At 40.4% G+C, this 26,711-nt stretch overlaps 1 protein-coding gene across 5 annotated transcripts in view; it reads right to left on the bottom strand.

Moving 5' to 3' along the window:
• The window catches only part of LOC103481739 (rho GTPase-activating protein 44-like), a 65,453-nt gene extending 48,801 nt beyond the window's left edge, over positions 1-16,652 (bottom strand). For all 5 annotated transcript variants that reach the window (XM_008437459.3, XM_008437461.3, XM_008437462.3 and 2 more), the window contains exon 1: positions 16,346-16,652. In XM_008437459.3, coding sequence (XP_008435681.2) covers positions 16,346-16,398 — 53 coding nt within the window. In that variant the 5' untranslated portion in view covers positions 16,399-16,652. The remainder of the gene's footprint in view (positions 1-16,345) is intronic.
• Between the last annotated feature and the right edge of the window lie 10,059 nt (positions 16,653-26,711).

Here is a 26,711-nt window from a genome sequence, read left to right as displayed (position 1 = left end):
CCTCCGCGGGATCGGAGCATTAAAGCTGTATGTGGTCACTCTGACCCACTGTGAGAGTAATGTAATGAGTCCACAGTTTAACACTTTAGATCACAGCAGCAAATAGCTTCAGATCTTAATAAATCCTCTGAAAGTTTCACATTTCTTCCCGGTCCGTAGGGTGAATGAGTTTAGATTTCACATATCCGTGTAAAATAAATAGCCCAAAGAGAAAGTGGGCTGTCTGGTACTTTATGACTCAGCAGCTGAGTCATAACAGGGAAATCCTATAATGCTATTTATAGTCTACTCTGGGAAACACTTGGACTGAGCTGAAGAGGAGAGAAAAACCTTCAACCCCGTTTCTGATCTCAGGTTTTCAGACGATGCACAAGAGTTTGTTTTGCTTTGAACTGAAGTAACATGAATTGATTTAAGCTTCATCGCATCGGAAATGAAACCAGATTTACTGCAAAGCTTCTGGCTGTTAACACAGCGTCAGATCTTTGACAAGTTTAACATTTAACCTGCTTTTAAACGCTGTAATGGGTCCCAGAAGTGGTTGTAAGGAACAGGTTCTACTTGGTGATAAATTGAGAGAACAGAGGGTAAACTAATTTCTAATCAGATATTAGCTTTTGTATCTGATCTACTTAGAGTATTTCCTCAAAACAAGAATCTATCTTGATCTCTTCTTGAATTTTGCTATGCTTTTTAACAGCTGAAATGTAATTGAATCTGTCAAACAGGCCGTCCAGTCCAGAGGGTTTCAGACTTTGTGGTTTAGCCGCAGACATTGGATGAGATGGCTGGGTTTTTGTGTAATTTAAGTTTTAGGCAGATCTGCATCATGTACACGATGCTGAGGGGGGGGAAAAAGATTCAGTTACAGTTATTAATTTTACAGAGATGATTAACGTACTGGTCATTTTCCTTCAAAACAATTGTTTTCTAAAATAAGATGTTTTTTAAAAATAAGTGAATAAATGTACTCAAATTAAGTTTGAAGCATGATGCCTAATTCTCTTAGCCCAGAAAGTCCTATTTAAGTGATTTCTTGATTCGGTGGGTTAGGCAGTAAAAAGGTAATTCATAATTTTTTTTTTTAAGGTTTGGTTGGCTCTAGTGGCTTTTATTTGAACGTAGTTTGACAGGAAAGAGGGTTATGAGAGGGGGAAGACATGCAGCAAATGTCACCAGGCTGGGAATCAAACCTGCGACCACCAGCATGAGGACTAAGGCCTCAAGATGGGCTGTGCTTTGCCCCTGCGCCACCACAGCACTCCAATTCATAATTTTAAAAAAGAGCAATTACTACTCACACTCGGCCAGGTTTATTTCGATATATTCTCTATCTATCTATCTATAAGGGGGGGAAAAAATGTAAGTGTCCAAATACTTTTTGTTACTGCAGTGCAGCTTTCAGCCTGGTTCAGACGTTGGCACCTCTGCAGCTTCCAAAAGAGCAGCACAAGCCATTTAGTCTGAGGGCAATTACCTCCGTTCACCTACTTGTGGCCGATAATGAGCGAAGCCAGCTGCTGCGGTTTGTTATGAGCCACTCAGCTGGCACCTCTGCAGGTTCACTGCCGTGCAGGGCTTGAGCAGAGAGAGCTGCTGCAGAAAATGACAATTTGTAAGAAATAATATAAGGGAAGAAAAAATTGCAACTGGAAGAAGAAAATAAACGCTTCAACACAGTTTTTTTTTCTTCTTCTTTTACACAAAAGAGCATTTAAACGATTAGATAAGCCTAAGAGTTGATCACCGCAACACACCCATCATCTCTGTTACTTCATGTTTATGTCATTGTCGCTGTCGGGGTGTTTGCATCATCAGCGGCTCCCCGTGGAAATGACTCAACTGTTGCCATGGAGTTTCCTGCACGGAAACCAGCACAGCGATTAAAGCGCTCTATAGCCGAGTACGGCGATGTCAGTCAGAAAAGAGAAACTTCTGCCTCTGTTTGCTCTGCTTTTCCCCTCTAACACATTTATTCTGTATCAGGAGAAAAACTGAAGAAACTTCCTCCTGGTTATCTACTTTCCAGGTCTTTAAATGTAATTAAAATGGTATATGACGTGACAGAAAAAGAAAAAAAACTATTAGTGTAATGATATTTATATCTGTGGATCATATCAGATGGTCTGGGACTGAACAGAAAGTGTCCAGCCGTAAAGACGCATCATGAGGTCAAAGACGGGATGCACCAGATGGTCTGAAGCTCACACAGCTCTCATCTCCACGTCATCCAGTCAGACTGGGTTTCCATAACTGGAAAAGAAGACTAATTCCATTGCAAAAGCAGTAAACACAAATATGAGACCAATCCTGAGTCTGGAGAGGCAAACGCTGATTTTTAGAGTTGTAGAAAAATCGTCTTGCGATCAGAATCACTCAATATTACTGCTGATTGACGGTCAGCCACTTAGAAATTACAAATCTGATATTTTTATTGGTCATTAAACGTGGCGCGCCAGCTCACACCAACCCTAACACTCTTCTGAGCGCAAGCTGTAACTGAGAAAAAAACCACTGCTTGTTGTTTTGAGTGTTTGGAAATGAAGGTTAGAAACTTCTAAAAACAAAGAAGCTTCTAAAAACTTCTAAAAGTAAGAAGCTTTTAAAAACAAAAATATTTTCTAAAGATGTTTCTCAGTGGTCTAATCGTTCAGCTTCAACTGAGGTTTTTCCCCTTTTTTACGCATCAGTGGACATGCAGGATATGGAAATGTTTTTAAGAGTGCTAAGCTAGCTCATTATGCTAATGCTAATTTAAGATGCTGAAGACAAATTGACTGGTTATTTTTTTCATAAAATTCTGTTTGTTTGTGTAACAGCGACTGCTCTCTAGACAACACATCTGCTCCATGTATCAATAATTAAAGATCAATTACAGCTGAAAGTCTTCCTAATGCACCAGTATAGTTCAAATAAATGTCAATTTAACACTTAAGAGAAAAGCAAGGCTTTTTCCTTTATTAAATTTGTTATTTATTTTGACAATACGGCAAATGTCTAGGAGAAGTGGCACCTTAGATTTTCATAGAAAATAAGAATAACCTTTTTATTTAACAATAAAGCATTTTTTTTAGAACTGTTAAACGTTCAGTTTATTCAAAAAGAAGAAAAGCAGGTTTTATTGTCACTTATAGCTCTTGAACAGAATCTGGAAACTGATCAAGTGGCATCAGCAGGCGGGAGTTTTAAAAAAAGGACTGATTAGGAATCAAAGGCTTTTTGATTGGTACATTCCCGGTGATTACAGATTTGTAGTTGCATAACAGAAATACAAATGTTAAGAGTCACTTTCTGCCTCTGCACCGAACAGCTTGAGCTGTAAATGTTTTCCTATTAACAACTGAAAACAGATTTGAACAATATTTACCCTACAGCGTTGAGGTCAGGGGTGTTCAGTGTCAGTCCGTAGGGCTTTCTGCAGGAGTGAGCATGTTTTTTTACATCGCTATGGCAACACAGCAGGATTACCTACAACCACAAAAGCCTTTTTAAATCAGAAATATAGAGAATATATCTAGATTTTTTTTAATATAATTTTTTTTAATTAAAATAAATTTTAAAATATATTTGCAATATTTTAAAATTAAAACAACAAATGTAGTATTCATTGCCGAATAAGACATAATGTCTCCATTTATTTTCATTTTAATTAACATTTTAGTCGTTGTTGCAACTGTTGTTTTCAACAGCAACCAGAAAAACAGAAACATCTCCAATTGTCCCCGTAACCCAACAACAACTACAACAAACACACACGCATCATTAGACTTTAATGAACTGCAAACACAAACTAATGTGAGCGTGATCGTTTGTCCTCTTGACCCCTGACCCCGGCCTCGTCTCACGCTGCAGCTGGTGAGGTGGAGACATCTGAGCCGCGTGGGTTTGACTCCGCATTAAAGTTTAACAACGCGGCCGCAGCCGGTACGGTGGAAAAAGGTGAGGCGTTCACCTGCGCGGCGGCGTGTCAGACAGCTGTTTTCCTCCCACAATGCACCCTGTCGGACTGAAAGTTCACCCACAGGCTCACTGCACAGTCAGCAGGTCGTAAACGGGACTCGTTCTAATGAAGCAACCAGCTTTAACGGCAGAGGCACATCCCAGTAAATTATACGATTGTTAAAATCATAATTGATTTGAGGGATTCAATTTAAAAAGTGTAACTTGTTTAGGTTCGTTACACACAGAGAGATAAATCTGAATCATTTACTTCTGTTAATTCAGATGACTGTGGCTTACAGATAATTTAAAAAAACAAAATTAGTTTCTGAGGAAATTACATACAGCCAATAAAACTTATTTTTCTGAAAAGTACGTCCGTGTATGCAGAGTATATGCACTCATACAGCTGCATTAACGCAACCCACCGGTAGCTCTGCTGTCACTCTCTCTCTCTGAAATCCCTGATGCTTTTAAACCTTCTTTTTTATTACCAAACTTTTTCCTTCCACTTAACTTTCCAATAATGTGATCAGATACAGGACTGCGTGAGCAGCCATTTTCTTCAACAAGCCATCACTATCAGAATATCCATCCATTTTCCTGCACCCTTGTCCCTTAGTGGGGTCGGGAGAGTTGCTGGTGCCCATCTCCAGCTGGCGTGCCGGGCGAGAGGCAGGGTACACCCTGGACAGGTCGCCAGTCTGTCGCAGGGCAACACAGAGACACACAGGACAAACAACCATGCACACACACACTCACACCTAGGGGCAATTTGGAGAGGCCAATTAACCTAACAGTCATGTTTTTGGACTGTGGGAGGAAGCCGGAGTACCCGGAGAGAACCCACGCATGCACAGAGAGAACATGCAAACTCCATGCAGAAATACCGGGGCCGGGAATCGAACCCAGAACCTTCTTGCTGCAAGGCAACAGCTCTACCAACTGCGCCACTGTGCAGCCACACTATCAGAATAAATGACTGAAATTTAATACAAATCTAGCTAATACATAAGCTTTAATTATTGGAATAATTTAACATTTCGATAATATTTTATGCACAGAGATGTGCATGCATTCACACTTGGACAAAACAAAGCAATTAGTTGCTCTTTCAATCCTACAAACATTGTTCTTTTAGCTACAGTCGCATATTAAGGAAACAGAAATGTGTCTGCTTGTCAGATGAGCAGATGAGACTGAAGCCCTTCGTTGTGAAGACGTTCCTTACGGAGCGGGAGCTGAATGAGTCTGGAAGCAGAGCTGGCTGCACCAGATAATGTGTAAATAATGAGGTTGGCGAGTCTCCTCAATCAGCTCGGCCCATCGTCTCCGACGGCTCGTTGTTTAATGTGAGAGGGAACGGGTGGGAAGCATAAGGTTGAGACAGACGACTTTCCGTTTCATTCCAGCTGAAAAACAAACTGGCATTCACGGTAGAAAATGACAAACATGAAAAAGGTGAAATGACCTGGTAGGTCTGCTTATGTTTTTTAAACTAATAGTTAAATCCCAGTTTGATCTCATTACGTACACAAGACGCTTTACAATATTCCTAAGTGATGTAAATTTATTTGCATTTGTAAAAGAAACCAATCCAGGCAGATCCAGGACACAAAGCAGCGAAGCAGCGATTCATCCTGAGGCTGAGTGTTCGTTTCTGAGATTTATTCTCAACAAACACACTTACAGTTCAACAGACGTCCAAACCCGACTGCACACCTTCTGCAAACTTTCACATGTATACCAATTATCTGCTGACAATGCTGTACTGAATTTTTGAATCAAAAATGCTCAGTGGGAGGAAGCAAAACCAGACAGATGGACGGACCGGTCGATGGACAGATGGGTTCAGCTTTTGGACAACTGGACAGGAAATTAAATCAGGACACACATTTTCCCCCTCCATACTCTTTATTTTTTTCAGTGTCTATTAAAAGCATGAAAACTGCGACCCTTATTATTGTATCTCCCAGCATTCATGGAGGAGCAGAGCTGTTGCATCAGTTGTTAATCAAAAGTTAACCCTGGTTTTCGACTCCAAAGCAGACAGAAAGAAAACAGAGCGAAGCAGCAGCTGCAGGGACGCAGAAGCTGGCAATCTAAATCTGCTCTGTGTGCAAATTGAAACAGCTCAGAAAACCTCCAGATAAAAATAAATATGTTTTAATTATATAATGTCAGCGAAAATAACCACTAAGCAATGTCTTTTTTATTAAAATAGGTTTGAATTTTCTTTGCCATATCACAATAACATCTGGTGACAGCATCATGCTGTGGGAAAGGTTTCCTCAACAGGGCGGTGAACTGAGAGAGAGCATAAATATAGCTGTGGACAAGATCACTGATGCCTATTGTTCTTGCAAGGCTGGGTAAGTCGGGCATTCGTGGTTTTGAGGGTTACTTTTGAAATCACTGATTTCTGTTGGCAAATGTTCGAATGTGCCTAGGCCTGATAACACGGTACTCGGTGCTAGTGTGGCTAACACGATTACAGTTTAGTAAAAAGCCTTTTCAGGTAAAATAAAATCATTAATGTCAGATACGGTACACATTGCATATTGATCTGTTCAGCTAACGTAATGCTGTAACAGACAGGCTTCAAGGTGTAGAAGTTGTATCGGTTCTGCCATTATGCTGTACTTGGCTAAAAGGTTTTCATAATGGATGTGTTTATTATTGACTCTTTTTTTCATTCACTAAACACAAAGAAAGCAAAGCAATAATACTTACACCAGCAGCACACAATCCTTTGTTCTTATTGATCCTATGACGGTTGAGCTGCAAATGCGGTGGTGCACAAGCTTTGATCCAAGCAAGGCTTTCCTTTCAGATTTTGGAAATCTGTGAATTTTAGTTCCACAAATACGATGAGGATACCTAACATCCCCTGTACAGATACCCCACTGACAGTGGAGAACCATTTTTTTTCGAGTCCTGCCACAAAAACTTTCTGTCGGTCTGCTAGTCCACAATGTACATTAGCATATGTTTACTACTGTAACTTGTGTTTGTGAGACGGTCACGCACGTGGGAGCTGCGCTGTGACGTGAAATAGGCATTAGTCAATGAAACGCGGCCCCTGTGGTAAGGTCCATTCACGGTCACATTCTGTTATAACACACGCACTGAGTGAGCCTCAGTGGCTTTAGGGAGGTCCCTCTCATTCTTCCCAGTGACGTCACTTCCTGTGCTGGGATTAACAGCCCTCTGAGGAGCCATGCGTTTTTAGGTGGAGCCCACTATGACCTCATGGTTTTTAGAGCTGCGTCAGAGCCGGGTTTTAGTCTTTGTTTGATTCTTGTTAATGTATCTTGATCTGTTTCAGAGTTTTACAAATACAATTTGTGAAGTTGTATTTGTTAAACAACAACAAAAAAAAAAGAGTAATGAAATCCCTCCAAAAAATTATTTTAAGTGAGTGCAGCTTCTTTACAAAAACAATAGCAAATTATGATTTTTCTTAATTATTTGGAAATATTTGGTATTAGAGGACTGGTGCTTAAAAAGGTTTTAAAAGAGCTACTGAGGAAACAGTTTGAACATTACCTGTGAGGTCCCCCAGGGGTCACTGTTGAATAATTTATTCCTGTTTTATTCAAATGAGATGTGCAAACTATCAAATATACTAGGATGTGATGTCACTGGAAATGACAAAAGCAATTATGTTGGTTTTAATTTGAGAATCTAAACTGACTTTAATGTCTGACATAGACTGGCAACCAAAATCCAAAGAAAACCAATAAAATCCTGATGTTCGTTTCCTTCCACTTAACTTTCAATTATTACACCATGATATAGTTTTTGACAGCCAGCCTTATGGAGGGTGTCTGTTGGACAGACGTCAGGTCAGCCATCTTTCATGGTTGCATTTTTATTGATCTGTGTAAAGTTCAACGCTGAATTTTGGGTTTTCATCAAGTTAACAGATGCAGAATAACACTTGAGCTGAACTCCTGAAATAAATGCACTCGTTGACAATGTTCTAATTCACTGAGCTACACTTGTAGATAATTAGACTTTTCTTTTTAGATAAAGGAAATAAAGATCAATGTCTCACTCTTGACGCAGCAGCCTGATGTCTAATTTCCTAATATTTGTTTGAAAACCCGCCCCTGTCATCCGTTTGTTGGCTCCTCCGCGGCCTAGAAACAAACCGAGAAGCGACTCCATCAACACACTCCAGTGAATTTCTTAACGCTCCACTGGCAGAAACGTCTTCTTCGGAAAATCCCCAGGCGCCCCCCCCCCAAAAAAAACAAGATCATGTCTCAGAGGCGGTTTGACTGACAGCACCGTAAACATATTTCACCGCTGACTTAACTACAAATCTCCATACAATTCAAGAAACAAAGCAAGTGAATCTCTTCTGACAACATTTATGAGATGTTTTGGGGGGGGAGGGGTTTGTCATGTTATAACATGTTAGAACATGTTATAATACGTTTTAATTTCTGAGGTTTTTTTCCAGTATCTCTTGATGTATTTTTCCTACTGCTTGTGTCTTTTGCAGTAATGGTTCCACTCTTAACTGGTGAACTTGTTTCCGGTCCTGTGCAAGGATGGGTTGCTCTTTCCTGTTAGTGAATTGACCAGTCAAATTGCCTATTGTCCACATTAAACCAGAGGACAGACACACAGTGGCACCAGGTCTTAGTTTTATACATAAAACTGATCCTAAAGACAACACTTCTCATGACCTTCATTCAACTCTTGCATTAAACCCAGATACGCAAATAAGAGTTATCCAGTCAACAAACACCAGAGCTGTGAATCTCTGCAGCTCCTCCAGAGTTATTATGAGCCTCTAGGCTGTTTTTTCTGAATATGTTAATGCTTTCCTGTCCCAGGCTTTCAGCATAGGTGGACTGCCATGTATACTCCCACCTACTTTTTATTTTTCAGATAATGGATTGAACAGAGCTCTGCGAGAGTTCAGAACATTTTTTTAGAACTTAACCCTGCTTTAAACTTCTCCACATTATCTCTGACCTTTCTGCTGTTTATCCACTTGTAATCTTTCACGAACCCTTAAGGTCGTCTTAGAACAGCTGGATTTACGCTGAGATTAATGTGTGCACAATTAGACTCTGACGGCTGAAGGGTTTCTGAAGGCAACTGGCTACACAGGATTTTACCTAGAGGTACAAGAGTATGGCAGTCTCATTTGAAATGCACTCCACACTTTTCAGATTTCTATTTGGAAAGGAAAAAATTATAACCAAGCGAAAGATTTCCTTCGACAAAGCTGACGCGGCAGTCTTACTAAGTATTTTCAGTTTAGTTTCTAGTGCACATATTTTTGAAATAATACAAAACTAACTTACAAGTAACTTTTCAGCAACATAGGAGCTTGTTTTAAGTCAATAATTCCTTAATATTTATGATAAAATTCTACTTGCAGTAGCAGATTATTTCACTTATAAAATGGGGAAAGTGTCTTGTTATAAGTGAAATAATCTACCAGTGAAGCTAGTACATTTCTTTTATCAATATTAAGGATCCTGTCCTATTCCTTGCTGAAAAGTTACTTGTATGTTAGTTTTGTCATATTTCAAGTGCACTAAGATATTTGCACTAGAAACTAGACCACAAATACTTGATAAGACTACTTGGTGCTATCCACTGACCACGGCCTTAAATGACATTCAACAAATCTGATGCACTTCTAATAAAATCTTTCCCACCTACTGTAAATCAACACCTCAGCTGAGCCTGCAGAGATGCAACACCTCCTGCCGTAAACACGACGCCATCCACGTCAGGTCCATTCAGCTCGTTCTAAGCACATTTTCACATATCTTACTGTATAGCAGCCTGAATACCTTATTGTGTTTCAAATGAAGGGCAATAAATTATTTTTAAAAATTAATGTTTCAGAAATTAGCAGGTGCACAAACAGCCCTGTCGTTGACAAATTAGTTTATTATGTTTCAGCTGAGTTGTCTGGCAGCCAAGGAGAAAAAAAAACATGTTGGGGTAATTACTCTACACCTCTGTGGAGCCATTTATATTAATACAACCTATAGAAGAAATCCATAATTGTCCAAAAACAACTATAAGCACTAAATCTGAGCGCTGCAAATAGAGCCGTAAAGCGTCTGACTGCAGAAGAGATCGCAGCCGGAACAAGACTTTGTTGATCTGAAAGATCTGCACAGGGTGAAGTTTTATACAGTTCATGTGTGATTTATATCAACAATAAAGAAACCAAGCAATCCCTTAAATCCTCACGTTATGCATAAACTGGTGTTTTCATTTGATGTGTTGGTTTAACAGGCCGCACTGGTGGCTACTGGTTTGATCCCATAAATCTGTAACAATAACAGAGATGAAACTTTTTATGTCTCGCGAGTCTAAGGAGGGGGAACTATTTGGAGTTGTTTCAAGTGGAAGGAAGATAAGTTAAGTAAATACATATTTTATGAAACAATAAGCACTCGTAACTCGTCAGGTTGGATTTCCAGTCGGGTCAGGGTTGAGTCAACGTCTTGAAAAACCTGTTTTACAGTTTAGATTTTATTTTATTTTAGCATAGCAGTTTGGAAAGACACAAACCTGCATGTTCGGATATTGTAGAAAGTCAAAAGTAATATTCAGCTCTAGTTTTATATGATTCCTCATCTCATCCCCAAGTGTGAGCGGAAACACCCTGCAGACAAGCCAACTTTATTTATGATGTATCTAAAACTGGCTGGATTTGACCATGGCGCTTTACAAAAAAAACAAAACGATGAATAAACAGAATAAAACACTTAAAAAGTAGAATAAGATACAAATTGAGGAACATTTCAGCAGCATGAATCTCATTCTTTTAGTCATGAGTCATGAGTCATTTGTCACGTGATATAAGGAATATATACAGTAGAGAAAAAGCATGAGACATTACACAGCTTTTTCCAAAAAGCTTCAAACACTGAGCTAAACGGTGAGTCAAAACTGTTTCAAGCTCACATTTTCCCCTGATTTCTTCACAATTAAAAAACTTGTCTAAATGGCTCATAATTGCAAACCCAGATTTTGCTCCTCTGAACTGTTTTCATACAGGTTACAGTAAACACTGACTTGCACAGTTTTGGGTATGAACCGACAATATTCTTAATATTGAAGCGGGACCAAAACTTGTAAGGAGGAAAAAATGTGCCCTTTCTTGATTAATCGTAGCACCAAATCGTTCAAGCTTTTGGCTCCGGTTGTGTCACACAGACAAGAGCGCAAGACTGTGATCCTGTGGAGAACTGCAGGGAAACCACATCCCTCCTCCTGCAATCGAATAAAACCTGACATGCAAGGCTGGTTTTACGAGGTCGCTCCTCAGGTTTCATCAAATGGAGGCAGAGGGAAACAACCCAGAAATAAACAGCGTACAGAAAGAAAAAAGAAATAGAAAAAAATCACTGGCCCCTCGCTCATCAATTAATCATTCAGTCGCTATTTCTTCCCACAGCCTGGAATGTGACAAAGAAAACAGCGGTGCAGGAAATGAAGCCATTAATGATACGCTGCTTTAAAAAAATTAAAACAATTTCTTGTGTTCTCCTCAATCACCAAAGCTGACAGACGATGTCGACGCAGTTCCTTGTGTCCTGTCACCTGCAGCTTGAATACTATACAGAAACAAAAAGAAAACAAACAATTTTCTTTTATCTGATGTAGTTAGATAAAGATCAGAAATCTGTGTCTCATCATATCTCAGATTTCAATCCATTGCCGTCTTTAAATAATTACTCTGCCTCCTTTGAAGTGCCGGCCCTGGGAAAAACCGTATCACTCGACACGAGCAAATGCACCAGTGAGAAACCCAGACACGTTCTTTTATCAGCAGCACAAACATGGAAACGAGAAGATGAGTCGAAACACCCAGCAGGAAAAGTGACAGAGCCAAAAGAGGATTACAGGCCGTTCCCTTCCTGCCACAACGCCGCTGTGCTCACACACAGAGCTACACGTTTTCATTCAGTCGCACAGTTTATGCAGCATTACACAGGATTAATGGTCCAGGCAGACTGTTTGAGAGATGAATTTAACTTTGTCTGAACCTCTCTTGACCTATATCCTCAACTGGAGCGGTGCAGCAGTGCCGCCCTAAAGGGGGCACACTTCATTAGAGCGAGGACGCCCTTGTTGTCTGCACAACAAAACAGATGCAGGGATGTGGAGATGACTGTAAATGCAAAGCAGAGGAACTGGAGGAATAGGATACCCAGACTTCCACTCATAACCAAATCTAAGACTAATCAGTCTAATGTTGTCAGAGGGTTAATGGACCTCTCAGATTATTGCTAATCAATAAAAGGCTACAACCTCTGAGAAAATTGCAGGCGCTGTTGGAAATATACCAATAATTTTATCATAATAAATGCTGACATGGAGAAACAACATCGCTGATAACGACTAAAATTTAATTCTATATTATTTACTTAAAAGGTTGCAAAGAAAAAGAACAGGTAATAAATCAAATATAGTGACCAAATGTCTCATCTGTGTTTTAAGCTGCTACTTTTCTAACTTCCTGTAGCAGATAGCTGTGCAACTGTGCTAATGTTAATTTGTAAGTAAACAGCACCAAAAAAAATTGGAAACAACTTCAGCAGGTTAAGAAAACATAGAAATTTGGGCATAGTTGGGCCAATTTTATTTAAAAAACAACAGTAATGATATAAAATATTCAACAATATTTTAAATTATTAATCAAATATCCCAACAGGCCTTAATTACATGATTAGTTACAGGAGGTAGTTTCACAAAAATACACACCAGTTTCTACATCACAGAAATAAGCTTTTTCTAAATTGTTTTAGTCCAGAGGTTTGCAACCTTTACCATTCAAAGAGCCATGTTTGCCCCCAGTCCAGCTAAATATTACGATTTTTTATTCTTTATATACATCTACTATAGGAAATTTGTTATTTTTAAAGAGCCACCATTTTATTTCTAGTTCTTGGTTTTAATATACAGAAAAACAAAGAGGGTACTTTTAGTGTCATTTGGTGTGGAAATTCAATTAAATTATTAAAAGAAAAAAAACAGTAAAGACTTGAATTTGTTTTAAAATCCATGTTTAATAGTATTATTTGTTTTTATATATGTATAACTTTCAGCCACAGCTAATAAAAGTCATTGTGGAAGGTCCAAAGAGCTGCAGGTTGCAGACCCTGTTTTAGACATGATCTGGTCCCAGTCAGCGTTTTGGTATCCAAACTATTCAGTATTGTTCAAATAAAGAACAACTGAATCTAATGTACATCACAAACTCCAGGAAAAGTAAGGAAATATAATTTGAAAGAATGTTGCCATTGCTTTCAGCTAAATTTCTGAAACCAGAGGAATGAACACGAAACTACGATGAAGATGTTTACAGCCAGTTCCTGCCTGTCGCCCAGAACCACTGAAGGTAACCACCTCCCATCTACTTATTCATTTCATTTTCACTTTTCTACTCTAAGCATCTTATCTCTCAATCCGTGAATATATCACACAAGCGTCACTTTAAAACCTATAATCAGTGATAAGTCAGTTATTGCTATGCGAGCTAAACAAAACAAACAGGTTGTACCAGCCTCAACTAATCAGGAATAAAAAAAGCTTCAATCAGCCTCGTTGATCCAGCAAGTGTCATTTCCAAACATGACAATTAATGTGTTTCGAACTTGCCTAACATCATCAAAGAGTTGACTAACACGTGACCCAAATTGCCCGGGGTGCAGTGTTGACACATGACTCTGACTTTCTGCAAAAAGCTTAGGGTGGGGTTGACAAACAGAGACAGACAAAGACTTTACAACACCTACTAAAAGCATAACTAAGAAATCGGAGGCGAAAGAGGCCGTGGTATTGATGACGCGCTTAGGGAAAAGTGAATTTACATCCACTAAACAGCAATATAATGCCAAAAACAACACTTTACTAACACTTGGTTTAGTTTTCTAACTAAAGAAGTTAAATAAGCATTCGGATTCAGATATGTCTGTAGTATCAACTTTCGCCTCAAACATGTCCACAAGTATCAAATAAATCAATCATTATTGTGCATTCTGATATTATGTGAGGCACTACGGTTAGCTGAAATTGATTTTTCTTTAGTTAAAAATTGGAACTACTAGGCCACCGTCTATGAAAACCAAGACATGGGATTTCTCAAGTAAATCTTTTTACGATTCTCAATCATAAAATAAAAATCATCGCTTATAGGTTCTGTGCATATTTTAAACAGGATATTTTTTTCTCCATTAAAAACAAAAAACACGCAAACACTGCAAAAAAAGTGACCAAATTTGGAAAATTATTCCTCTAAATGTGGACAGAGCTTTCACGTGAGAAAAGAAAACTATTCTGGGCTGAGTCCCAATACGTTTCAGGATCTTAACAGCACCTCTGTTTTGGTTTACATAGTTAGCAACAGGTTTCTTAGCACAACATTTAGCTAATCGACAGGTTTGTCAACTTACAGCTGGAACGCTGTCAACAAGGGTGTGGTGGCATTCCCAGATTTCCAGCTTCTGAGACAAGCAGAATGCAGATCTATGCTATGTTTGATTTGTCTCAGAAGTCAAAGCTCAGATCTGGGAACGGCGTCAAGCTCAAGTTGAGCTTGTTCTATTAGCGAGTTGGAAAACCTGTGGGCCAATTTTGGTGGAACTAGCTACCAGTGGAAATAAAATTCGATAACTATTCGCAATAATCAGGCATGACATTATGACCACAGACAAGCAAAGAGGATAAGACGTTGCATTGTCATTATGGCAGTTGTTATTAAATGGTATAGCCTACATAAGGCGTGGGAGCTGTGGGATATGTTAGACAAACAAAGCTGATCCATGGAGAGTCCATCTCTCAACTTACAGGACTTAGAGGATCTGCTGCTTGTGTGGACCAGATACACACCATCAACGTCAAAACAAGGGGCATTAGAACACTAATCTGAGTGGTCATAATGTTATGCCTGATCTGTGCATTTCTGTTTATGGGTTCAAACACTAAACAAGCATGTTTGCAACAAAGGTGGTATGGGACTTCAACTTCATGTCACATTGGTGAAACTCAATGCAAACTACCTAGCAAATAGTTTACATCTGAAACCCTGACGGAGGAGCAGCCATTTTGAATACTAAATTTCGGGTTGCTTGGAGACCGACTTTCCAAATCGGATTTCTGAATTCAGGCGGTGTTCCCTTCTGTGTTTCCAATCTTTGGCATAGAAATAGAACTTCACAGGTCAGGCTCAGGCTGTTACTTTGTTTATTAACACACTTGACATTTAATTTGTGTCAGCATTACTGCCACCTACTGGCCTGGTATGGGTATTTCAACTTTCCTTGGAAGTGGAAAAGGGGAAGGTGAGTTGTATCTTGCCCTTGTTGCCACATGCTTACTGAGGATGAGAGATTGCTCCAAAATCATAGAAACAATCCACACGCATACGACTTTACCAAGTAGTGTTATAAACTGATTTTAGTACTTCATAAAACAGATTTAAGTTGTACACAGAAATGGATGCGTTTATATTAGTCTATTCAAATTCAATACAATCAAATCTGATTAAACAAAGCAATCATATTTAGTTTATTATGGGAACTTCTCACAATTTTCTATTCAAGGAAATCACTGGGCTGACTTGGATTTTCCCTTTTTGTAATGGATTGATTGGTAAAGTTTTGATAAGGCTCAAATCATGAGAAAAAGGTTTTATTCCGACTTTATGAATCTGTGTAACAGGATGTACATTAACTGAATATGAAATGGGCCTTTTTTGTCTTGTAAAGTACTTTGAGATGACATTAGATGTGAAGTGGCACCATGCAAATAAACTCAACAGAAAAATCACAGTCAGGTCTGACTTCAACCAAAATTGTGTGGCCCGGTCCAGTTTATTATTTTGGACATACTTGGATAATGTTACCCCCATAAGTACAACCTGAAGCTGGCATCATGTGATCCCTTTCCCTCAAACAGATCTCTGTCACCTGAGAAAGTTCCAGTGGAGAGTATGCTGAATGTTTGACCCTAACTATCCATCACTTCACAATTACTAATCACCGGTGAAATGTGCTCTTGCTCCCTGATTAAAACCCATTTGCTGTATTGTGCTTGGAGGCTCTGCCAGCAGCAGCCGCCCTGCGCCTGCCTGTCATTGGTCGGTGGGCAGCAGCAGCAGCCCAGCTTCTTGGGTACCATGTCGGCTCCCTCCTCATCAGTGTGCGGGTACGCTCCTCCCTGCTGAGCTCAATCAATCACACAGCTGCACATTATGTGGCACTCGCACTGACAGTTAACGCTTTGTGCGGACCAAGCCAAATGTTGCTGCATCGAGGAAACGACTTTGGTGACAGATCTCCAAAAGCGCAGCTGAACGCGGCAAGGACGCGTCATGAATCCACACCTCGTGTCATCAGTCCAGCTCTCTTACCTGCCCACTGTCTGGTTGGCGAGCTGTCTCATGCGGTTGAACTGCTTCTTCATCTTGTGTTTTTCTGCGTTTCCACCGAGCGGCAGAGCCTCTCCGCAGATCTCATTGATGAATTAAAGTCCGCTCTCCGCGCCGATCCGAAGCAGACGAGGAGGTTCGGTCGTTAAATATCCGGTTCGGGCATCGCGGCGGACCAACGCGGCAGACAGTCGGTGAGTTAATTCCAGCTCATTGTGTTTGTGAACACTGTGTTTCTGTCCTACGCTTCGCTCCGCAGCTCCGGAGATGCTGAACCGATTCCTCTCCCCCGGCGTTGACAGCCCGACGCTCCCTGCTGGTGCATCATGGGAAACGTAGTTCCGTTCTAAAAATAAATCAATTTAATACACACACACACACACACACACGCACACACACACACACACACACACACACTGCTGTGGGTTAGTAATCCCGTCTCCCCCTCAAACAACATGCGTAGCATGTCTCCCGCTGTGAGTGGGTTGCTCACAAACGGCAACAGTCAGGATGCAACATTAATACGGGTCAGAGTTTGGTATAAAAATAAAAGAAAATCATTAAAGCATTTATCAGTCTGCTATCTTTTTGATGTTCAATACACATGCACATTATTATGCTCATTTTAAGAAAAAAAACCCCTCATCCTTCTCAGCTGCACATCCCTTGGATCATGTACAATATTTCTATTTCTGGTAACTGCACTATATGTTTTATTACCTTGTACAATAGTGTTATTATAATTTTATTGTTGTTGTTAATCTTGTTTTTATATATATATATTTAACACTTGGAAGCTTTGTGTGAACCTACATATCTTTCCTTTCCCCTATGTGGGACATTGAAAGCTACTTCTATTGCATTCTATTCTATTTTATTTTGATTATTTTTACGTATAAAGTCCAATGAATCCAGTCGGTTAACTTGAAGACACAGAAGCCCGACGTGTCTTCAGGCTTCTGAAGACTCTAAGAGAACATTAAAGAGTTATCCAGGAGGTCATCACAATAGAGCCTAGAACAATACTTGAGGCACCGCAGGCCTCACCTGCTTCAGTTAGGTTCAGTGTTCATGTTCACAACATAGAAAGCAAATATTGTAAAGAGTCCATGCAAATCCTTGATGGCAGCTGCTGCAGCCAGTGGTGGCACAAGCAGGTTTAGGGGGCAGTTACCTTTTCACGTAAAGGGGTTTGTTTGGATAGTTTTGTTTTCCATTAATTAATCATATCATCACAAAAAAGTAAAAAAATAAAAAAGAATTAAAAATACCGGAAAATACTGATACGGCACAAATAAAGTTTTTTCATAGTGCTGCAAGTGCTTCAAAATCACAAAAGACAAAAAGGAGTTGTTCTCACGTACCAGGTCAGTTATCCTGCATTTAAGCATAAGTGGCAAAAGTGACAAAATAAACAGAAGCCACTTATTCTCACCTCATTATAAGCACTATTTAGTGACACCACAAAATACTGACAAATATATAAATAACAGAAGTGTCAGCTAAAGAATATTATATCTAGATGACTAAGCTAAGCGGTGACACTTATATTGTGCTCTTCCATCCATCCATCCATCCATCCATCCATCCATCCATCCATCCATCCATCCATCCATCCATCCATCCATCCATCCATCCATCCATCCATCCATCCATCCATCCATCCATCCATCCATCCATCCATTTTCTTCCGCTTATCCGGGGTCGGGTCACGGGGGCAGCAGCTTCAGAAGGGAGGCCCAGACTTCCCTCTCCCCAGCCACTTCTTCCAGCTCCTCCGGGGGAATCCCAAGGCGTTCCCAGGCCAGCCGAGAGACGTAATCCCTCCAGCGTGTCCTGGGTCTTCCCCGAGGCCTCCTCCCTGTGGGACGTGCCCAGAACACCTCACCAGGGAGGCGTCCAGGAGGCATCCTGACCAGATGCCCGAGCCACCTCAACTGGCTCCTCTCGACGTGGAGGAGCAGCGGCTCTACTCTGAGTCCCTCCCAGATGACCGAGCTTCTCACCCTATCTCTAAGGGAGAGCCCAGCCACCCTGCGGAGGAAGCCCATTTCGGCCGCTTGTACCCGTGACCTCGTTCTTTCGGTCATGACCCAAAGCTCATGACCATAGATGAGGGTGGGAACGTAGATCGACCGGTAAATCGAGAGCTTCGCTTTTTGGCTCAGCTCTCTCTTCACCACGACGGACCGGTACAGCGCCCGCTTCACAGTAGACGCTGCCCCAATCCGCCTGTCGATCTCCCGCTCCCTTCTTCCCTCATTCGTGAACAAGATCCCCATATACTTAAACTCCTCCACTTGAGGCAGGACGACCCCCCTGACCCGGAGAAGGCACTCTACCCTTTCCGGCTCAAGACCATGGCCTCGGATTTGGAGGCACTGAGCCTCATCCCGGCCGCTTCACACTCGGCTGCGAACCGCTCCAGTGAGAGCCGCAGATCACGTTCCGATGAAGCAAACAAGACCACATCATCCGCAAAAAGCAGAGATGCGATCCTAAGGCCACCAAAACGGATCCCCTCAACACCTCGGCTGCGCCTAGAAATTCTGTCCATGAAAGTAATGAACAGAATCGGTGACAAAGGGCAGCCTTGGCGGAGTCCAACTCTCACCGGAAACGAGCCCGACTTACTGCCGGCAATGCGGACCAGACTCTGACACCGGTCATACAGGGACCTGACAGCCCGTACGTATCAAAGGGCCCGGTACCCCATATTCCCGGAGTACCCCCCACAGGGCCCCCCGAGGGACATGGTCGAACGCCTTCTCCAAGTCCACAAAACACATGTAGACTGGTTGGGCGAGTGCTATTGTGCTCTTCCATTTTTGAAACCTTTCAGTATAGGGAACACGTAGCATAACACAACGTGAACATTATTTATTTTATGCAGTTAATCTGGGGCCACAGAAGCAATAATCTGTGAACAGGATCAACAAACGTTTCTTTCTCCAACTAACTTCTAAAGCTCCTCTGTAAATTCCCATGTCCCCGCAGCCATATGGCCAAAAACTATGCAAAGATGCTAATTGTCACTCCAACTAAATTGCTCATCATTTTGTGCACTTTGACTTATCCACTGTCACCTAATAATTCTCTAAACATAATTTCTTTTTCACTTTAAAATGTTGTGTTTGGTAAAAAAAGAAAATATATATCAGTAATATTTACCATTTTTGTATAGTGCCTTAAGTCTAAAACAACATAGTTATGTTTTTTGTATGAACAAATGAGCAATCACGATAGGAAAAAAGTTCTTGTGAGAAACCAGGCAGAACCTAGGCAGGTAAACAGCGCCACCTCGAGGCTATTTAGTGATTTACAAGAGCGAGGAAACAGCATTAAATATATTCCTATGTTTTGAATGACTTCATTGTTCGTGACGTTAATCACAAGCTTTCATTTATTTTATTGGGAGGGAGGTCAAAAACTTTACAATGGTAGCGTCCATTTTAATCCGGATACTTTGATGCTCCTAAATAAAACCCAATTCAGTCACCTCATTACTAAGTAATGGGGTACACCTGTGTGTATTTTAATCCTCAGGTAATCCATCACGAAGAATAAAGATGTGGATATATTTTACCCAGGGTTTGATCATAAAACTATAGCCCAAATCTTTAATTATCTTACAAAACAGGGCCATGCAGAGACCACTAAAGGGGCAGGTGCTCAAAAAAAAAAAAAGGGCACATCCAACCGTATTTTAGGACAGAATATTAACAAAGTCTCTCAGCTTTCAAAGTTTAATAAACAATGATAAATTACAAAATTGTGAGATATACAATCAAAGCTAAGGAGAATCTCTACATACAGCATACGACTATTGTGTAAGATATTTTATTAGTAATTTCTTTCTGCAGGTCTATTTTGTTATAGGAAAGTATTGCAATATTCAAACCCGCAATTTAGCAAGATATGTAAATCAGAGCTTGTGGTCAAGCTCTGATTTACATATTTTGTCTTTACATAATTACTCTATTAAAAATATAAACAAGGGCACAATGCAACTTTTTAGTGGACTGTAATCTATAAGCTGCCTGTTTGCTACACTTGCAGTGGAGATGAAGACGGTCCATTCAGGAAAGCAGAGCTGAATCAAACTTTAACGTGGAACTGCAGAAAAAAACAACAAAACAAAAGCAAATATTTAATTGTTAATGTATGTCACCATGAGAAAAGCCTACTGAGTTTTGCTTAAAAAACTTTTTTAAACATTCAAATCACACATTTGTCTCATGAAGTGAATTTTTTTTGCAAAACGAACTTATTTATGCATGTCAAATATTTTCTTAATATTCTTAGGTTTAGTTTGTTACTGCATCATGCGTCACGGGCAAAAGGTCAAAGGTAACAAGATGACCGGCTTATTATGTTGTACAAAAATAATAATAATAATAATAATAATAATAATAATAATAATAATAATAATAATAATAATAATAATAATAATAATAATAATTTTTTTAGTACATGTTCTGTGTCACAAGAGGGCATAGAAAATAATAATACAAAAAAAATAAAAATAAAAATTGACCAAAAGGGCACTTGGGGGCAAGGAGGAAAAAGGGCAGGTGCTCGAGCAACCCCAGCCCCCCTCCCCTCTGCACGTGCCTGTTACAGAACATTCTCCAGTCTCTCATCTGAACATGGATTTTCAAATCTTTCAAGAACAGACAGACACACCAAGCCCAGCTAAAGTCACATTCGTCTAAAGAAGAAATGCCTCAGGTCGAACCAGCATTGAAAGCATCATCAATGAGTTCAATGATATCCATATAAATACAGACTGTGGAGAAACACAGTGCTGGTTCTGTTGGACCTCAGTGCAGCTTTCGACACTGTTGACCACGACATTTTACTGAATCGACTGGAGACTTGGGTCAGACTCTCCAGTTCAGTCCTCCACTGGTTTGAATCTTACATAACGAACAGGGATTTCTTTGTTTCAATCAGAAACTTCTCATCAGAGAGGTCAAAGGTCACATGTGGGGTACCCCAAGGTTCAGTCCTAGGACCCCTCTTATTCAATATTTATATGCTCCCACTGGCTCAGGTTATAACAGGAAATAGGATTAGCTACCATAACTATGCGGATTACACACAGCTCTACAACCAAAATAACGAGCAGAGCAGGAGTTTAAAATTAACTAATCAACCACCGCTGTGTTCGGGGGAGCGCTTATTAATAATAAATATCAAGCCTGCAAACCTTATATTGTAACGGACTGAATGTTGTGTCTTCAACATAAAGACACAACAGGTGACTGTGAACCCATCCAATCACTGAATAGATGCTTAGAACAGATCAATGTGTGGATGTGAGAAAACTTTCTCCAGCTTAACAGAAACAAAACTGAAGTTATTATCTTTGGACCTAAAGTGAAGCAATCTAGAATCAATACACAACTTCAGTTATTACAACTGAAAACCAGCGACCAGCCTGAAACCTGGGAGTAGTGATGGATTCTGACCTGAACCTTCAGAGCCACATTAAGACATCTTCTGGTTCTGGTCTGCTCTGCATCCCCAGAACCAGAACCAGAACCGAACGAGGAGAAGCAGCATTCAGTCTCTATCCACCACAAATTTGGAACAAACTTCCAGAAAACTGTAAAACAGCTGAAACACTGGGCACCTTTAAATCTCAACTTAAAACCCACCTGTTTAGAGTTGCTTATGGCTAAATTAGGGTTAGAGTGCGGGTTTTGATATCTTCGATGTTTTTAATGTTTTTATCTTTACTTTTTATTTATTTATTTATTTTTATTCCTCTTTCTAATTATGTAAAAGTGGCGAGTGACTGAGGGTCATTAGAGTCTAGAATTTAACCTTGTAAATTCTAGACTCTAACAGGTAAAAAATAGTGCACAAAAATCCATGTAGGACAGCAAAGTCCTAGCACAAAAATTTGCGTGACAGGTGGACGGAACCTGGTCCTAATAATACCCTTGTTAAACGGACTGCAGAGTCCGGCAACGACAGGCGCTTAAATTCTGTAACAAAAGTATGTTTATATCTTTTTTTTTTTCAAAATCTCTTTCTCTTTTTTACTGTTTATTCAGTGTCACATGTTTTTATTTTTTCTTTAATTAGGTAAAGCACCTTGAAATGCCTTGCTGCTGAAATGTGCTATACAAATAAAATTTGATTGATTGATTGATTGATTGATTGATTGATTGATTGATTGATTGATTGATTGATTGATTGATTGATTGATTGATTGATTGATTGATTGATTGATATCAGGAAAAGGAGTCTGAAAACAAAGAATCAAAAGAGCTCCGTGAAAAGGGGGAGTTTTAAAGTCAGCACTCAGCTTTCAGAGAAGCAATCAACTAACTGCAGTGCATTCTGGGTAAAAGTGGCAGACAAGTTTGTAGTTCCCATCTGATTGAACATTTCCAGCTCTTTCCAGGGCTCAGAAGTGAGCATAAAAGCTGAACCAAGCTTCAGGTCAGAAAAACTGAGTTATGAAATAAAATAAAAAAGGAAATAAAAGAATGTGATGAAAATTCCAATCTTCAGAATAAGATACAAGCAATAATCCTGCATCCAGTGGAAGTGAGCTGAAGAAATAAAATAAAACATGACCATCCTTCTTATCCTTTTCAAAGAAAGTAAAGCAAGTAATTAAAATTTTCTGAAAATAAAATTAAACACTGACCTTTTATTTACTGGATGCCATTTTTATATTTTAGTTTATATAAACTTGCATTTTGGAACAATGCAAGAACATACATGAATCATATATTTGTATAAAACTGTATGTAAAGCTCAGTTTGATTAACCATCTGTAACAACAATAAAGAGATTTGGTAAAACACAATGGGCATCGAGGGAAGGTCAGTGTCTGGTATAAAACAAGTTCCTGCAAGGAGGAGCCATAATGTTAAATTCCCACCACACTTTCTCACCAACTAAAACAGGACAAAAACAATATAATAGCAGAACTAGCATGACCTAGATTAAACATATTTCAATAATATGAAAAAGAAAACCATATCAACATATTTTATAAAATGCATAAATATATGCAAATGCAAATGTATGTCAGTTATGACATCACTCTCTCTGTGATGTCATAATATCATTCTCTTTTGTTATGACATCATAAAACTGTCTCTAAGTACTTGAACTTTCCCAAGATCTTTCATTCGAGCACTGGAGAAAGACTGGAAGACACTTTTCAAATTTTAAACATGGATAACAACCTGAGAGACGAAATTGAGGATTTTTATATAAGAGTTCAAAGGAGGAGGGTAAGAAATTTGACCCAAGAGGAGTTGCTAGGAGAAATAGCAGAACTGATGAAGACTATTAAAAAGTCTTACAATTTAAATGAGTCAGACGAAGAAGAAATGGTGGACGCGATTCTTCGAAATTTAAATCGAGAAGTGCCACAGCAGCAGCGTGCAAGCTGGAGTATGTGGAACTTTTTGACAGATTGTGGAGAGTCCTTCATGAACGGGTTGGGTTTTGGCCTGGGTTTTGGGGCAGCTGCAGGCATAGTTTTCATTGTATGTACAAAACTTCTGTCCTAAACTGTCCTGTCCTCTTCTGAATCTGGATGGTGCTTGAGGGAGGGGTTCCCATCGACCTGATCTTCAGTTACAGAACCTGGCTCTTGGGACGTGGAATGTCTCCTCTCTGGTTTCTGCCTCAAGTGGATGAGTTTATGTATCTGGAGATCTTGTTCACAAATGAGGGGAAAAGGGAACAGGAGATCGACAGGCGGATTGGGGCAGTGTCTGCTGTGAAGCAGGCGCTGTACCGGTCTGCAGTGGTGAAGAGAGAGCAGAGTCAAACAGAGACAGCTCTCGATTTACCAGTCGATCTACATTCCCACCTCATCTTTGGTCATGAGCTTTGGGTCATGACCAAACGAACGAGATCACGGATACAAGCGACCGAAATGGGTTTCCTCTGCAGGGTGTCTGGACTCTCCCTTAGAAATAGGGTGAGAAGCTTCAACAACCGGGAGCAACTCAGAGTAGAGCCGCTGCTTCTCCAAGTTGAGAGGACCCAGTTGAGGTGGCTCGGGCGTCTGGTAAGGACGCCTCCTGGGCGCCTCCCTGATGAGGTGTTGCGGGCACGTCCCACCGGGAGGAGGCCCCAAGGAAGACCCAGGACACGCTGGAGGGACTATGTCTCTCAGCTGGCTTGGGAACGCCTTGGGATTCCCCCCGAGGAGCTGGAAGAAGTGGCTGGGGAGAGGGAAGTCTGGACCTCCTTTCTAAAGCTGTTACCCCATGACCCAGAAACAGCAGAGGAAAATGGACGGTTGGACAGAGGTTTTTGTTATCATGCAGTTTCTAAGGGTTCGGCATGTAAGAGGGTGAGGAGGTTCTAAATACAATTTTACGGATGGTTTGTCACTTTCACTTCTTTTGCATGACCTGTGGAGGGTCAAAGGTTAAGTTTTATTCACCTATTAGTTGTTTTCTCTGTTTAATTCCCTGAAATTGATTAACTTACCTGGGGATTATATTGTTTCTTCGGTGGAAACTGAAATCCTGGGTACGCCTCGCTGTTTTTCTGCAAAAAAGGAGGAGAAAGGTTACTGGGTTCAATTCCCCGCCCCGGTCTTTCTGCATGGAGATTGTATGTTCTCCCTGTGCATGTGTGGGTTCTCTCCGGGTACTCCGGCTTCCTCCCATAGTCCAAAAACATGCCTGACAGGTTAATTGGTCTCTCTAAATTGTCCCTAGGTGTGAGTGTGTGTGCATGGTTGTTTGTCCTGTCTATCTCTGTGTTACCCTGTGACAGACTGGCGACCTGTCCAGGGTGACCCCGCCTCTTGCCCGGAACGTTAGCTGAAGATGGGCACCAGCAAGGACATGGGTGTACCAAAAATGGATGGATAATTAATTATTAAGTTTACATGTTCTCCTTGTGTGTGATGGGTTCTCTCCGGGTACTCCGGCTTCATCCCATAGTCCAAAAGCATGACTGTCAAGTTTATTGGCGTCTCCAAATTCTCCCTAAGTGTGTGTGTGTGTGTGTGTGTGTGCATGGTTGTTTGTCCTGTGACTTTCAGCTGCCCCCATCCTGGCCTCTCTTCGATCCTCCAGCCCTTTCTTTCCACCACTGACTCTCATCAGCCCTGCTGATCTCCTCGTGGACTCCTCTGACCGGATCATCTTTTCCAGCTCTCCTCCAGGAGAACACAGTCACCAGTCCACCATGGGTTGCTCACTTCTGCCTCATCATCCGGCAACCTCGCTGTGCCCATTGGGGCGTTGTCTAGATAGACAAGAACCAAGACCAAAGACCAAAGACAAGACCAAGAACAAGACCAAGACCAAGACCAAGACCAAGACCAAGAACCAAAGACCAGAACAAGAACAAAGACCAGAACAAGAACAAAGACCAGAACAAGAACAAAGACCAAAGAACAAAGACCAAAGAACAAAGACAAAGACCAAAGAACAAGACCAAAGACAAAGACCAAAGACAAAGACCAAAGAACAAAGAACAAAGAACAAGAACAAAGAACAAAGAACAAAGAACAAGACCAAAGACAAAGACCAAAGACCAAAGACAAAGACCAAAGACCAAGACCAAAGACAAAGACCAAAGAACAAAGAACAAAGACCAAAGAACAAGAACAAAGACCAAAGAACAAGACCAAAGCACAAAGACAAAGACCAAGACCAAGACCAAGACCAAAGACAAAGACCAAAGACAAAGACCAAAGACAAAGATCAAACAACAAAGAACTAGAACAAAGACCAAAGAACAAAGAACAAGACCAAAGACCAAGACCAAAGACAAAGACCAAAGACCAAAGACCAAAGACAAAGACAAAGACCAAAGAACAAGAACAAAGAACAAAGAACAAAGAACAAGACCAAAGACAAAGACAAAGACCAAAGAACAAAGACCAAAGACCAAAGACCAAGACCAAAGACAAAGACCAAAGAACAAAGACCAAAGAACAAGAACAAAGACCAAAGAACAAGACCAAAGCACAAAGACCAAGACCAAGACCAAAGACAAAGACCAAAGACCAAAGACAAAGACCAAAGACAAAGATCAAACAACAAAGAACTAGAACAAAGACCAAAGAACAAGAACAAAGAACAAGAACAAGACCAAAGACCAAGACCAAAGACCAAAGAACAAGAACAAAGACCAAAGAACAAAGACCAAAGAACAAGACCAAAGACCAAAGACAAAGAACAAGACCAAATAACAAGACCAAAGAACAAGACCACAGACAAAGACCAAGACCAAAGAACAAGAACAAAGAAAAAGACCAAGACCAAAGACAAAGACCAAAGACCAAAGAACAAAGACCAAAGAACAAAGACAAAAGAACAAGAACAAAGACCAAAGAACAAGA

Source organism: Poecilia reticulata, chromosome 19, assembly GCF_904066995.2.
Source record: "Poecilia reticulata chromosome 19, P_reticulata-male-v2, whole genome shotgun sequence".
NCBI lineage: Eukaryota > Metazoa > Chordata > Actinopteri > Cyprinodontiformes > Poeciliidae > Poecilia > Poecilia reticulata.
Note: the sequence above shows the minus strand (reverse complement) of the source record. Positions and strands in the feature narration are given on the sequence as shown.